Raw genomic sequence first — 16,081 nt, 5'->3', positions numbered from 1 at the left:
CTATCAAAAGCGTTAAAGAATTATAACTGACTGCCAGCCTCCGTGGCGCAGTGGTTAAGATCGCCATACCGCTACCATTGCGCCGAGATGTCGTGGGTTCGATTCCCACACGGAACAATTATTTGTGTGACCCACAAATAGTTGTTTCGGGTCTCGTTAAACTTGGTATCCGTTGTTTGTAAAAGTTCCCTGGACACAAGAGCTATTCTTAGAGCTGGAGTTGACTAAGAAAAACAATGACTCATTATTAAAAACGTTTTATTCCTGTATTGACATATATTTGTATTGTATATTTCAGACGACATCAGGGGAAGACGTGCGTGACTTCACTCGCGCGTTACGCAACAAGTTCAAGTCGGCGAGATACTTCAAGAAACATCCGCGAGTTGGATATCTACCTGTACAGACTGTGCTTGAAGGTATACTATGATTCACTTTACATCCAACGATAAATAATCGGTCCTTTTGCTTACAATCATATTACTATGCAGTGGACAGATAAGTAAATATCACATATTTAGAGCTACTTCTACACAAATTGGCTTCATCTGTGGCAGGTCGGTAGTGTATACTGCTGAACTCGCGTTCCTGGGTTCGATTCTTAGGACGAGAAAGTGCTGTTGGCATTTCTTATTATTGTCATTACTTACTTTTCTCAATAGTTGCACCAGGTACATGGCAATAGGCTCGTCCTTAATACATAGGACAAACATTGTAAATGGTACCCCTGCCTACTCCTTCGGGTGTAAAAGATGTTATGTAGTTACAAAAATATTCCGATGTATTTACAGGAGATGCCCTGGAGTCCCCGGCGCCGTCCCCGCAGCACGTGGGCGGCGCGGGCGCGGCGCTGGGCGGCGACGACATGCACTCGCGCCTGGAGCTGTACGCCACCAGGCTGGCGCAGGTCGAGCTCGGAGCCAAGCCGGGTGATACTCCTGACAGGTAACTATTGAGTCCACTATATGAATTTATTTTACTTATTAATGCATGTTGTTTTTTTTTTCTTGTTAATTTAGGTTTTTTCCTGGTAGCAATTTTCGATAAACAATTTGATACCTTGCCCTAATCGAAAATTGTTAGTTGAAAATAAAATCTTTGAGATACATAGTAATATTAATTATAAAATAGCTTTCTTCTTGAAAAGCCAGCTTAACCCCTACTTATTTATAAAAATAATTTTAATCTAAAAACATAACACCAGTCAACTGTTACTCTTTTTTTACTGTTTCTTATAACATAAACAGTATATACAAAGGCTTTTTAAGACATATGTGAGACCTAGACCTTCGTACATTATCTTTACCTACATCGTGTATTGTCTCAGTGACGAGGAGCACCAGCTGATCGCGCAGTACTGCGCGTCGCTGAACGGCGGCGGCGAGGCGGACGACGCGCCGCGCTCGCCCGTGCAGGTCGTGTCCATCATACACCGCGAGCAGAGGCACGAGCTCGAGGCCATGATCAGGTAACATTTACAACTATTTAGACCATCTACTATGACCAATAGTACTATGATATATATGCAAATTATAGACCCAAATTTAGCAGCATCTAAGCTTTCAATTAGTATTTTGTCTGCATTGACGAAGACTACTCCTTGTAGCCCAGCCAAGTGTCAAATTGACTTACCCTTCCAAACATTACAACCATTAAGTTTTTATGTGGTGATGTAGAATGATGGGGGTAAAGCTTCAAAAACAGTTTTCATTTAATAAACGCATGGCTGTGGGCATTGATTATTAATGTCATTTAACCATGTCAGTAGATTAATGTAAATATTTTATTTTACAGGGAACTGGAGGAAGAGAACGCGAGCCTACAGGCTGAGTACGAACGTCTGAAGGCGAAGCAGACTCCTGGCTCCACTCCCGAGGAGCAGCACGGCGTCAATGAGAACAGAAATGCTCCGGTTGATCAGGTACATCATACTTTTGATTATAAGAAACCAGGTAACCCTGCAACTCAGCCAGTGTGTACTTTTCTGGTAGTACTACTAAGCGTATGGTTAGTGGTCAACCTATTGTCAAAGTTGTTGAAGCCGCCCGAAAGGCTTTACGACTGTTACCTAATTGACAACAACCGGGACCGACCTTTTATCGTGCCCTCCGAAGCACAGAAACGCCCAGTTCAAATACCACTATGCGGTCACCCTATAGAATGACCGCGCCCAGGTTTGCTTCGACTTTCTAGCATGAAAGTGAAAAGTGTTCATGACATATTGTAATCTTATCCTTATTCCCAGGACATGATGGCTGAAGCTCGCCTGCTGCGACAACACAAGGGTCGTCTTGAAGCGCGCATGCAGATCTTGGAGGAACACAACAGACAGCTGGAGGCACAGCTGCAACGGCTCAGGAGACTGCTGGATGAGGTACAGCTTCTTTATTCATAACACATACTTGAGTAGTACATAGTACAAAAATACTGTATATTTCTATCTATAGATACTTTGACTTTGCTTAAGACTGAGAAATTCTTGACAGAAATCATTATCTTGATAATTGCAACAGGCAACCTTAGTTAAAGTTAAATATCTGTTAGATTAACGTGTTCCTAAAATTTTTGTCCTTTATAGCAAGCAAAGTGTTGAAAAACTACGTAATAAACAGTATAATAAACTAAAGTAGGGCCGCTGAGTAATTACCGATTTGACACATGACAAATTGACAATACGAGTGAAGTGACTGAACCAGTAACCCTAATATAATTTTGGAACAGTTTGTTTTTAAATATTCTAGTATAGAGTGTAATTAAATAAAATCAAAACAAATAATAGTTAAAGACACAAGTTCTTCATTAGGTGGAATAGCCTTGATGAAATAAAATAAATATCCATATTCCTTATTCCTATATTCTATCAATATTCCTTGATATAAAAATCATACCTATTCCAATGAATTCGGAACGAATACTATTAGGCACATCACTATGAAAACTAGACGCACGAATCCGCACGATGTAACTTTGTAGAAGCGCGCCAAAGAACAAAAAATAAATGTTTTCATATTATTTACAAACTATTTTAAGTTTTGAAACAGTGTTTGTTGGAAAATTACTTAATTCTGATATTTTGACATAAAGTTTTATATTAAAGAGGTATTCTAAATCATTCGGCAAATGTGTCGCTCGTGCAAGGTTATATCGATTAATTTAAAGAATGATCTGTCAAATCGGTAATTACTCAGCGGCCGTACTATAAGGTGTTAATACTTAGCTTAATACAATCCCATCTACCAACAAACTTACCATTACATTATCATTTCTATATTCTTTCCAGCCTGCCCAAGGATCACCACCAGCTCGAACTGGCACTCTGCAGACTCGATCCGTCACGGCGTCACAACTCGCTACTGATTCGCCGGCCAAGATGCATAATGGACTATACCATGAGTCACAAACCAGTAAGTAGATATTTTATTTTAAGTTATCAATCTTTGTAAGACTTTCGACATGCTAAACGTTGACATGTTACAGAAAAAATTGGAATTTTCATATAATAATGTAAATACTGATTAAGATTTGTTTTCATAGGAGAGAAAACTATACTACTTTTAAATTCATAGCTGCTTTATTGAAATGATACTTTGCAACGTGAATTTACTTTGTTTCATAAACAGAAACTTCCTTATTTCATTCAATTTTGTTACTAAAATGTGTCTTAGTTTACAACTTAACTAATATGAAGACTACTTACGAGGCACAAAAGGCCTAACAAATTCAAATTCAAATCATTTATTGCTTACTAAGATGTATATAGGGTAGTGACAAACTTACACACCTTGCAGCTATATGCGTTCGTCATGTTACTATGAGTGTGCTACAGGGAACGTTTCTGGATCCCATAATAGGAGTACTTCAAGGCACACACTTGGGTCCCATCCTTAAATTTCTCTAACAGTATACCACAAGGTAGAAAGTTAGGTCCCGTACTACTTTTGGCAAGATTCTGATGTACATGTTATAAATAAAGACGGAGGAGGTCGTTGGTCGGGCGGCGAGCGCGAGGCGCTGGAGCGGCCGCCGCCGCCGCCGCACGCCGTGCACTCGCTCATGCACTGCGCAGGTCAGCTCCTGCACATGACGGTTCCATACTCGAACCTCTCAATACTCACTCTTATGAGTTCTGTTTTCGCTTACTCACGAGTGTTTTGATGTTTTATTTTACAGCAGCTGTTGTTTTTGCTTTTTAATTTTAGCTGTATTTTTATCGTTGAAGTTTTGTTTCACTTTATCGTCGAAAATTTATAGATATTTTTGCTTTTATAGAGATTTTAAACACATCGAGAAGTTAGTGCTTTCACTAAATATTGTCTTTAAAATGTATTGAGATCTTTGATCGATTTTTTGCCGTAGTCAAGTATACATTTTCAAATATTTTGGTGTTCTTCTTTGCCGTAGGTGTTGTTTTAGATTTGTTGCATGATTTTTATTTTATCGTTGTTTGAGTGAAGCATGTTAGTGTCTTCTTTAAACAAAATTTAATATTCACAAGTATGTTTTTCTGTTTACTGCCAACCTAACAGGACGTATACCTTGAGGTAATTTTCAAAACATTTACATTTTAACAAGAATATTCATATGTACCTAGGTATAAAATCTAAAATACAGAGAGTTGGTGATAATATTAAAGCTTAATAATATCGCCTAAAACTCAATGAGTATTTCGGAAATTCAGCAATGGTTGTAGTTGTATAGTTGTAGTCACCAATATTAATAAGTATTGTTTTCCACAGATGACCTGGGCCGCGCCGTCGAAGAACTAGTTTCAGTGATGACGGAGGACCAACCCAACCAAACATCGACCTCCCCCCCGCAGTACACCAACGGGAAACCACCCTCCAAAGAGTAGTCACACATCGAAGCCACGCGATGGTGCTGTCCACAAATATATACATTCGATCTAGCAACACTGTCGAGCATACCAAAGATACGCTTTAAATTACATCTACTATCCTGGCAACATCGAATATTGTACAGTTCTCTACTAATTTTCGACTCATCACTAACAATGCACATGCTATCTCTACCTTATTATACATAAGCTCTAACATCGCACTCACTCTAACAAGGCTTCGCGGGGAAAGATTCTAAGAGTAGAAGCCTGTAAGGTTCCCGCTATATAGAACTAACGGACACGACAACCCAATTTAGTTCCTTGTAGCGTTATTTCAAACGATAGTCGTATGCAACGCTTATTGTATTAATAAGGGCATGCCATTGTTGCAGTACGGATCGTGATTGAGTCGTTTTCTAACTTGAAATTGTAGATTTTTCTAGTAGGCAACCCTGACAGATTTTCTACTATTTTTGTTTTTCCCCTCCGCATCCCCGACAGTGTTGCCAGATCGAGAGCATCCAACGAAAAAGACACGTAACGAGCATTTATATATTTATATATATTTAACAAAAAAAATCGTACCAAATTTGTCGATACTTGATATTTTAATCTTTTAAGTACATATCTTGTTAGTACAATCTCCATTATATATCATATCACTTCTTGTATACTTCCATATCATTTTTGCTGTGTAAAATACAAGCATATGTATAATATTGACGTTAAACGAAACTGAGGCAGACAGGTATAACTGTGTATCAGTGATTTGTATAATTTACTATACAGCACGATTGGTTGGACCACATTTTTACCATATCAGTAATCCCTCTAAGTTAATACGAAATGTTTTTCTACAATTTATACATGAACACATTTGAAACTACTACGACGGTAGCAATTTCAGAAATGTGGTCACACTGAAGAAGCTGAAAGCTTTAATAGGATCACAATTAGCTTTAAACCAAGTTACTGTGACATATTTTGATAAAAATGCAATACTAAATGCAAAGCTGGAGTTTTTACCGCGCATTACTGATGGAAGGGCCTAAGTTTTAGTGGAAACATATTGTTATATAGATAGACCTCTCCGAGTTTTCAAAAAAAAATGTATGCCATATGTATAGTATGGTCGTAGATAAAATGGATTCGTTAAACTTTTGCGAGTAGTATTTAGATGTAGCCAAAATGATATCAAGCATGTTATTTATATGCATGTTTGTGTATGTTAAACATTTATCGAGTTATCAAAAGTGTATCGTTAGATGATGAAAATAAATAATCGAAGTGCTTCTACGCAAAGTAGTGACAGTTTCCTTTCCTTCACTGTTAGGTCGATACGCTCTGCGATTGTCTCGCGGTTCATTGTCTACGTATTTGTGAACGTTGTCCCAACAATTTTCTATTGTAAATTTGCCACGACTATTAATCGCGTCAGATAATCGCATCGCATGTTAGACAATACTGTCGGACTGTAGGGACTCTTCTTAGAAACTTAAACATGTATCCAAAACTTTTTCACTATTACAAAAGGCATGACGACACGTTTTTCGATTAGGCTAATTTTGGATGTGACGATTTTTATGTCGCATACCGATGTATCTCGATATGTACCGTGTGTCTACTAGTAAGAAGCTGCCTACCTTTTTAGATAAGGATATATTGGAGAGACTTTTATACGATCGTTAAATAATCCTGTTAAAGCTAACTTTACATTAAGAACTTCCGATTTAACCATATCATGGTTTATTTTATGTTTTTTCGTCGGAACGGTGAGCTGAAATTTTGCCGAATAACAAAGCGGTTTTTAGCGATGGCAACATTCCAAAATTTCGGCCCACTCAACGACTGTTACTTAAATTCTTATTAATTTCGCTAATATAGTATATAAGGGAAAAGCACAATCTTTATTATTATAATTTTTTAACGAAAATAGAAATTAAAAATTTACACTAATATATTGTTAATAATTTTATTTTTGTTTATTGTGTAGTACGGTAGTATTCTGTTTTACGAAATTTAATTATTATTTTAATATTGGCAACTTTATGAAATGTACTACTTCCGCATTTATTTGTATATTTTACTGTGTTCATAATGTTTTTAGAAGTTAAACACAAATAAACATTCAACATAGTAACTTGGTATTTATTTTACTCCTCTCTTCCTTACCTCATAGAACATAAACACACACACACATAAATTCATTTTTAAATTATATGTCTAAAATATCAAAAACCTCAACACAGCAAAGTCACTGTCCCGCCAGTATAAATATAATGTATAATCGTGGACTCGTTGGCCACTATATTTCAGGAAAATCATGTCGATGTAACACAATGTCTTTAGTAGACTTAATTGGATAAAATAACAACATCAAGCGCTACATCACAATTTCTGATTAAATAGTCAACTAAATTCAAGCAAACAAAATCTGAAAAACCATTCACCCAAACACACTAATTCTCTACATTTACTACACAAACAATTATATTAGAATATACAACCACTTTTTTTTATCAATCCAGGCAATATATCGCTCCAGGCAACCCATCAATCCAGGTAAACCATCATCAAAGTATACCTTCATCTACCAGGTCCACGACTAACTCAGTCAGCTTCCTACTACATTCAGGATTACACGTCTGCACTGGACCCACGGCTATTACTTCAGGTTCATCATCATGGATCTAGAAATTAAATCAAACTGGTTAAGTAATGATGAATCTACAAAATAACAAACGGACACTCGAAAAAAGGCGTTTTTTTGCGATTGTCATTAAATTACTATTGACATTAATTGATAAAGTGGGTGTGGAGACTTGAAGTGGTTTCAAGAACAGTTTAAAAGAGTCTACCTTACATTAAATAGTTTCATATAGTTCGACAACTTAGTAGACATGCACAAGCTCATTAATAATTCAGTGTAATTCCCAAAATTAATAACTTTTTTCTCAATAACATTAATAATTAATTAATCATCTGCAATAGATGCAACGCAGACGACAGACTATCCTTGACGCACTTTTTAGTCTGTGAAAATAGAACTTACGCAATTATATGTAGTAGCACAGCCGGACTTTTTGCGCGTTGTATGCGTTACTGCATATAATGGCATAAGTTCTATTTTCACAGACTAAAAAGTGCGTCACGGATAGTCTGTCGTCTGCGCTGCACCATAGATGAATTTATTTATGATTGTTTATCCAAAAATATCGAACACTATCAAGGAGAGCACTGACGGCTGATTTTCTTAATTCTTGAATGCCTCAGAACCTTGCATAAAAAGCTCTTTACTAAATAGTTCCGACTATAATTTGAAATTAACCAAAAAAATACGCAAGTCACTAGAAGGAAAAATACCGCTAAATTTTTTTGCGATTGATTTATGGTTTGGATTCAAAGTCAAGGCCTTTAATGGGGATTGTTCATATTTTTTTAACATAGGTTTTTATTCTATTTTTAGAAAATATAGAGTATTTTAAGAAACTAATTTCAATATTTTTATTATAGGAACAATAGTTATTTTTTTAAAAATATTCAAAATTTATTTCATATTTATTTTATGTGACGTCATCAGTGGCATAATGCCTTGTGCCATTGCCTTATTAGCAGAACTCCGAGAAAAGATTTTCTATGTGTCAAGTGTCGACTGTCATCATGATCTGTCATATTTCTGTTTATGTTTATAAACTAATCTGACGATTACAACTTATTGTAATCGTAATTATTATTGATATTTATAAACGTTTCAACAAAATGAGTGGTACTTTTGTTCAAGCAGACTCTCGAAACCTGCCTAATGAAGATAGTGTTATGATATTTGAATATATCTCGACTAGAAGTCACCTTAGTGTAGACGAAATAAACGAAGCAAAAATCCAAATGTTAAATTAATTGAAAGTAACAGAAAGGAATAAAACCACTTACATTATCAAAAGCTTTTTATTTTATTTTCCTTGTAAATTCAATAAGTGCTATACTCTCAATCTCAAGCTTACTATAACCTTAGTTTGTAAAACTTAAGAATGTGGTTGTTTACTACTTGCATAAACACTTGGGGGCCTAAAATTCTCATGCCACGAGAGCTTAATATTGAATCTACACCATTAAAACCTCTATTAAAGCTAAAACAACATCAGCTTCGCGACACCACTTCTTCCTTAAATCTTCTCACGCAGGTACAATATTTTTGTGCACGAAACGCTTCCTGCATTCCATAATCCACTTATCTATAAAATTGATGAGTAAACGAAATAAAATCCATAAACTGTATGCAATACAACATTAAATAAAACCGAAACGATATCGGATTATCAACTGCATAGGTTATATTTTTGTTTACGATTTTGACATAAACTTGACAATTCATATTTGGCAGAATTTTTTTTCGGAATTTGTCAGGCAAAGGCACAAACCTATAAGTCCTGTGATGACGTCATTTGAAGGGCAAGCAAGGTCGAACATATTTTTGCAAAAATATCGATGTATTAATAATATGTTTCATTAAAAATTAATAAATAATGTTTAGGAGCACTATTCCTCGAAATGGTTTTCGAATTACAGCATTTAAAAAAAAGTGAACAATCCCCATTGTCAAAAAGCGTGACACGACGACTATAAGGAGTATATAAAGAATTCTACTTTACAATGAGTTCTTTCACAGTTTCAAACATGTATCAATGAATGACTAGACAGAAGGCCTCCCATCGAACAAAGCAAAACGGATATAAGTTACAGTTTCGCTCATGCATTTTATATTATTTATCATTCATTCTACATACGAATTATCACAACGAAAACCCAGCATATTACGTAAACATCTAGCGTCGGTCCACACAACACATTCATAGAATTTTACTGGCACATAAGAGATCGGGTCCTAAACCGCTTCCCTGAAGGATCCTAATTTCAAGTCAAATATTCACACATATATATGTTAAAAAAAAGAAAGCTTGGCACTCACCTCTTTATAAGGATCGAAGGCCTCCTCACTCGAACATGTCATAATAGGAAACAGCATCAAGGCAACCCCCATACCGTATGGCAAACAGCGTTTTATCTCTTTCTGTAACCTGAAGAAATACAATACGTAACATATTTAGGACACTTGCGGTTACCAGTGGCTGAACCGTGCGGTTAAGATACCTTTACAAGTTACAGTGCGACTGTTTTTATTCTTTTCTTTTTTATTGTTTAAACAGACAACTCCCGCGCTAAGAATTTCTCTTGTGTCCCGGAGACTTTAACAAACATAAAAACAACGGACACGAACACAACCAGACCCGAAACAACAACTTAACTCGAACTTAAATAAATTCAGAGTTTTGAAGAGTTCAATTATGCTTGGATGAGTGAGCTGCTTTTCTGAATTAGGTTGTCTGTAGTTACGAATTCATTATTTCATTGATACTAAGAAATACAGTAACAATATACTTACATTTCAAAAAGAGTATCTCTATTAAAGCCCTTAATTCCATTCTCATAGCCCATCTCCTGTAGTCTCGTATATAGTTCATCAGTGTAATAATTCAGAAGAGCTGTATAGTGCTTAGTCCTTAGTTTCCGTTCCATACTGAGATACAACACACTGACGAGGTCCAAGGCCGGTGATGCGTAGCGAACGAGCTGGTAGTCTACTAGTCGCATCTGAAATATGAAAACATGAATTTATTTTGTTTTACAATTTGCGGCACAAGGTCGGAGGAAAGAACCCGTAGATATAAGAATCAAGAAGTCTGTGCTGGTAGAAATTTTGCAGTTCGCCTGTACTTGACCTACATTGCCGATCGCAGCGAATTTTTTGAGACCTCCAAAGTCATAATTTCCACATAACCTTAGTGCATTATCCAAAAAAATTACTGCACCTGACTGTCTATTGTTAAAACCACCATAAGAATATGTTTACTTAAGTATCTATCGCAAACAGACGCAAACAAAATTATCAGTAATAGTATTATTAGTACCCCAAAAGTTGGCACTTCCCACGCTACTTGTCGACGGTTAGGACTCGCGGCAACACACAAATATAAAGAAACATGAATGTTATTATAAAGAAAAAAATACTTACATCGTCCAGCTCACCATTCACATACTTAAACATGAAGTTATTATTCCAACAGTCTCCATGGCAGATCACAGCAAGCGGTTCCACAGGCTTCACCAGTTCTCCCATGACAAGGATATACAGTCCATCATCACAATACCTTCGGAACCTCTCCAGATACATCTCCTTATCTTCAGACCCTGACAGCTCTTCTTCCACCATCGATATGGAATCATCAGCTAACTTCTTAAAGAAGTGTTTCATTAAATGATATTTTTCTTCTACAAATAAAACTGAAATAAAAGTAATATATTTCAAAACTAGAAGTTTGTGGTCAACCTAGTGTCAAAGTTGTTCAAGCCGCCCGAAAGGACTTTGACATGGCTAAACGACTGTTATCTTAGTAGACAACAATCGAGATCGAGTTTTTACGTGCCCTCCGAAGCACGGAGACGCCCAGTCAAAATCCCTCCCAGCGGTCACTAATAATATATATGGAATGACCGCGTCAAAGGTTGCTTAACCCCTTAGAATAAATGGGTAAATAGTAAGGGTCTCAATATGCCGCAAATAGGTCCCCAAGTCAAATACACGTATACAAACTTTTAAAATTTACCTTTATATAATAGCTATTTACAAAATTTTACTCACATTCCCGAATCCCTTTTTCACCATCAACCAACTTATAAAACTCTTCAGGCTTTTGAGTCTTCATAGCCAAAGACAACGCATGGAAATGAGCCAACTTCTTCAACACCAAATAGAACTGTTTTACATCCAAGCCTTGCTTCCTTTCCATCATTGCAAACCCATCTTTCTTCAGATCTTGTAGCACAACACAGTATTCGGATGCTAAGTAGCATTTAGGGATAACAAAAGGCTTTTCAATGTTCCACTGTGCTTGAAATTTTTCAAATACAGGCCAGACAGTATTGTAAAAAAGGGCTTCATTTCGAAATGCGTTGATAAAATGTTGCCTCTGTAGTTTATGTTTAGTTAGTTGTTTGTAAATGATTGAACTCTTCCAGGGTTCTTTTGACTTGTTTTCTCCAGTCAAGAATACACGAAATAATGCTGAGCCCACGTTGTCTCCTGGCTTTGTACCGGGTTCATACTGGGAACAATTAAAGGAATTTGTTACAAATTATATCAACTGCAGCAATTTACGATAAGAAATGTATAAGTATGTTAGACTTTTATATCGATATTGTTTACCAGGTTAAGACAAAGTTTGTTTGACAATAGCTTTGATCCCGAAAAACAAAAACTTATTACTGTCCTTACAAACAAATATCCGGTTTTAAAGTTCAGCGGGTCGGTAGCGGGTTAAAAGAAAAACTTAAACTGTTTTATGGGTACCCATATAAATAGAGTGCTTACGACGTAAAAAAAATTCGCTACAGATTATGTTTATCTCGAATGTTATAGGACAATGATAGGTATATTTTTCTAAATCATTAAGTTGAGTCATCAAAAAATGAGAGTAACTACGAAATTAACTACAAAATATCAGTAAAAAACATAGGTGTGTTTAACTATCATTTGAGATTAATCATTCGTATGATTCTGCGAAATATGATGTAATATGTTTTTATAAAGCACAAGACTAAAATAACTATTGGAAGTATTTTTGTCGTTTAACACAAAAGGATTGGATTTTCCGTTTACGAACATGATCTATCACAATATTTCCAATAATGTGTTAAGTTAATACAGACCGGACAGAAACTCTAAAAAATAAGGAACTACTTTCTACCTGCCGAATATTCACAAAATTTTAAGCTATGCTCAAACGTATTTTTATCGCTACGACAAGTGTAAATTAAAATTGAGAGCCGTTTGAGTATCCGTTAGTACCTACTTAGCAGTGAATACATAATATATGCGTCCTTGTCAACGTCAAAATTTGTTTATATTTAGCAGTTGAACTATATGGAAATGTTAACACAAATCGAACTAAAGAAGATACAGAAATGAAATATTTTCTATTATAACTAAGCTCTCATTCACTATGGCGCCCATAGCCAGTTGCGCTCACCGGTCGGTAAACGATCTGTGGGTTAAGCAACTGTTGGCGCGGTCATTCCATAGATGGCTGACCGCAGAATGGGATTTGAGCTGGGCGTCTCCGTGCTTCGGATAACACGTAAAAACTCGGTCAATGTCAAAGGCCTCTACGGCGGCTTGAACAACAATCAAACAAACAAACTATTGTTATTATTATAGTCCTAATAAGTTTCTTAATTAATGACTGACATAAATGATTAAGTAGTTATTTTAATTGGTATGTCAACGCATATTAGATTTAAGAGTAAGGTAAGACAAGTACTCAAAATACAAATCACCAGATGTTTACTAAAATAACACTAATTATAATTACGATTTATGATCCCTATTAAACCAAAATCTGCATTCTTATGAAAATGCAACAATACCTAATACTCGCGGAATATTATAAAACTTAAACATGTAATTAAAATACTGAAAAACATGTTTTAATTAACAAATATTTTTGATTAAACATTTTACAATACATTACATATATTAGGGTACCTACTTTCTGCCCGCGACTACAAAGGCTTGAAAAGATTTTTAGAAGTTGAATAATTCAAAAATAAATCACGTGGATTCATTAATCCTTAATTAATCCAGGTTATAAATTATGTGAGTACCAAACAACAACAAAATTCGTTTAGTATTTTCGATATAATTGAGTAACAAACATCCATCACATTCAAACCTTCGTATTATTATAAGTATTGTAGATACAAAATAGTCCTACTAATATTATAAATGCGAAAGTTTGTGAGTATATACCTATGTTTGTTACTCTTTCACGCAAACACTACTGAACCGATTACGGTTAAATTTGGTATGTAGGTAGATGAAGACCCAGAATAACACATAAGGCTACTTTTTATCCCGGAGTTCCCGTAGGATTGGAATTTACACGGGAAGGGTTTCCACGCGGACTAAACCCCGGTTGCTGAGGTACGTAGCGTACGTAGCGTTTTTTTTGTATGAGTTTTGACGCTATTGAATAGATAAACTACCGCTAAATGTACTCAGAAATCGGGAGTAAGTCGCGGGCGGCCTCTAGTGTATGTAATATAAGAAACTTACCTCAAAATTGTGCAAAGTAACGTCCGGATGATCATCTCTGAGTAGATCTTGTAGGAAAACTCGCGTGATATCACTCATCTCGACGATTTGATACTGAACTGGTAACACGAAACTAGATGAATGATTCAAGTTCAGTGTCAGACTGTCAACCAATCAGAGTGCCGTAGTATTTGACTAGCGTAGGGTAAGCATACAATACAGCAGGATTTTTCTCTTAACTCTTAACATTGCTGGTGTAGACTATGAAATATGCAGAACTAGGAAAGTAATCCAACCTCGGAATCGAACCTGGAACCTCGTGGTTAGCAGTCTGATACACTACTGACCGCACCAGAGGCAGCCACAAATGTCAATGCTATTATTAGGTACCTATCCTACGCAATAAAAGCAAAATTTTTATTTGAAAAGCCTACCCGCTTTAAAAGAATTTCGTGACAATTCTATTGACAATATTGATATTTTACTGTTTCTTATTAAGAAAATGAGTAGGTAGGTGTAACTATTATGTCACTTTTTTATCAATCACTATCACGACTCAGTACTGGTGTCACCAAGCAACATAAATAGGTACTTAATAAAAAGCCAACAGAAGATAGCCCTCGTGTAGAAGACAATTGTTCAGTAAAAAGCAGGGAGATTTATCAAGTGGTTTGGCAGGAGTGGTTTACATAGAATGACTTTTAACAAATTATACACTGAAACACAGAATCACTATTGTAGTAATCACTAACAAGACTAGGCACAACAAGCACTATCACGACTACTACACATTTGCCGATCGCAGACGAACGTCCAACCGTTACCGCGTCTATCACACAATTCATTGCCAACTACCCTCATTCATGAGACAGTGTATTATGTTGGTAAAAAAATGGCATAAGAAAATCCGTTCAGTAACTTTACAGTTTATCAAGAGCAGAAACCCTCATAATCATAAAAATATATGAAGTTATGAAAGGCTTATAAAGTTTTGTTTCTTTTACTCCTTAGCGAAATGAAAAAGAGAAACCATATTATAGTAGCTTTTTAACTAAAATAGGTTTATAGTGTGTTTAAGAATAAGACGGAAAGATTTTATTTAAAAAATGTGTTGATAATAAAAAATATATGTAAGTATATATAGCGGCCCCCACGTTAACTATGACTCTATTCATAGCTCTTCATGCTTTCTATACTCTCACAGTATGCACATTAACTAAAACGTCTCGAAAACTCCAATCTAAATATTTATGAACATACAATAAAGCCAAAAGTCTTAACAACGTCTTAAATTTATTGACACAGAAACCATGACTGTACGTCTGCTACTCAAAAACTAATGAACGGAATAATATGAAACTTATCCGGAAGATAGTTTAAAACCTACTTTAACATAAAGGACACCCTTTTAACCATGCAACTTTCATCCACGCACAAAAAAAACAACATTCAACAGCAATCAACACAGAGAAATTTAAATACTAGTTTCAAAAAAGTGATTTAAAGTATTTTCAGTAGCAGTAGCCATGTAAACACAACATACTTTTTATCACTGCAGATTTTAAGTTTATAAGACGGGGAATTAACACGATATTTACATAAGTTTGTTTGTTTGACATGTCGCAATATCATTAGCGCATCATGGATGATGCACTGCCCAAATAAGTAGCAGCTCTTTCGAAAATCAACAGGTGCATGTTCAATGTTTTATTTCCGATTAAAACGATTGAAACACACTAATATTATACACGAAGCTAATCATATTAAAAACGATTAAAACGCTGAGCGATTCTGAAAAATTTGTAGATGGCCAAAGCCAGAACAATTTTTTTTCTTTTAACAAAACAACAATGGATTTACAACAACTTTAACTAGCATACGATCTAGCCCCTCGGCTTAGGGATAAGAGTTTAAGCGTCGGATAGCCTAGCCGATAGATAAAATGGCAGCAGATATGGTAAAGAAACACGGCAAAAACTAAATCCAGAAATCCAACCGATATTTTTATTACGTAGTGGTAAAATCAAAACATTATTTGTACAAATTAACAACTTATTGTCAACCGGTCTAGGTATCGTCGTTTAAATTCTATCACC

General features: G+C 35.7%; 2 protein-coding genes across 16 annotated transcripts in view; one reads left to right on the top strand and one right to left on the bottom strand.

Moving 5' to 3' along the window:
* Positions 1–6,977, top strand: part of Dys (Dystrophin) — a 595,099-nt gene extending 588,122 nt beyond the window's left edge. For 5 of the 8 annotated variants that reach the window (XM_076128368.1, XM_076128365.1, XM_076128373.1 and 2 more), the window contains 8 exons: positions 299–419; positions 792–945; positions 1,328–1,468; positions 1,795–1,921; positions 2,246–2,374; positions 3,281–3,404; positions 3,974–4,066; positions 4,737–6,977. In XM_076128368.1, coding sequence (XP_075984483.1) covers positions 299–419; positions 792–945; positions 1,328–1,468; positions 1,795–1,921; positions 2,246–2,374; positions 3,281–3,404; positions 3,974–4,066; positions 4,737–4,852 — 1,005 coding nt within the window. In that variant the 3' untranslated portion in view covers positions 4,853–6,977. Of the gene's footprint in view, positions 1–298; positions 420–791; positions 946–1,327; positions 1,469–1,794; positions 1,922–2,245; positions 2,375–3,280; positions 3,405–3,973; positions 4,067–4,526; positions 4,542–4,736 lie in introns of all 8 variants that reach the window. The other 3 variants (XM_076128369.1, XM_076128372.1, XM_076128371.1) reach the window with 2 other exon arrangements.
* LOC142982070 (uncharacterized) lies at positions 6,961–14,820 on the bottom strand. Of its 8 annotated transcripts, none has more exons than XM_076128389.1 (7): positions 14,738–14,820; positions 14,007–14,294; positions 11,535–11,997; positions 10,908–11,176; positions 10,278–10,486; positions 9,804–9,912; positions 6,961–7,527 (listed from the first exon to the last, which is right to left on the bottom strand). In XM_076128389.1, the coding sequence occupies exons 2-7, from the start codon at positions 14,082–14,084 to the stop codon at positions 7,411–7,413; spliced, it is 1,245 nt and encodes a 414-aa protein (XP_075984504.1). In that variant the 5' UTR covers positions 14,085–14,294; positions 14,738–14,820; the 3' UTR covers positions 6,961–7,410. The 8 variants fall into 8 exon arrangements, with proteins under 8 accessions (XP_075984504.1, XP_075984506.1, XP_075984509.1 ...); XM_076128391.1 differs by having other exon boundaries at positions 14,007–14,118; positions 14,578–14,815; XM_076128394.1 differs by having other exon boundaries at positions 14,007–14,118; positions 14,675–14,812.
* Between the last annotated feature and the right edge of the window lie 1,261 nt (positions 14,821–16,081).

This window comes from Anticarsia gemmatalis, chromosome 21 (assembly GCF_050436995.1).
Source record: "Anticarsia gemmatalis isolate Benzon Research Colony breed Stoneville strain chromosome 21, ilAntGemm2 primary, whole genome shotgun sequence".
NCBI lineage: Eukaryota > Metazoa > Arthropoda > Insecta > Lepidoptera > Erebidae > Anticarsia > Anticarsia gemmatalis.
This window is presented reverse-complemented; position numbering and strand designations above follow the sequence as displayed.

Coding starts and splice junctions, on each gene's coding strand:
- LOC142982070 (XM_076128389.1), bottom strand. CDS start 14,084: ATGAGTGATATCACGCGAGTTTTCCTACAAGATCTACTCAGAGATGAT. Junction 11,177..11,534: donor TGAAAAAGGGATTCGGGAAT/GTGAGTAAAATT, acceptor CTTTTATTTCAG/TTTTATTTGTAGAAGAAAAA. Junction 7,528..9,803: donor CCTTCGATCCTTATAAAGAG/GTGAGTGCCAAG, acceptor TTTAATTTCTAG/ATCCATGATGATGAACCTGA.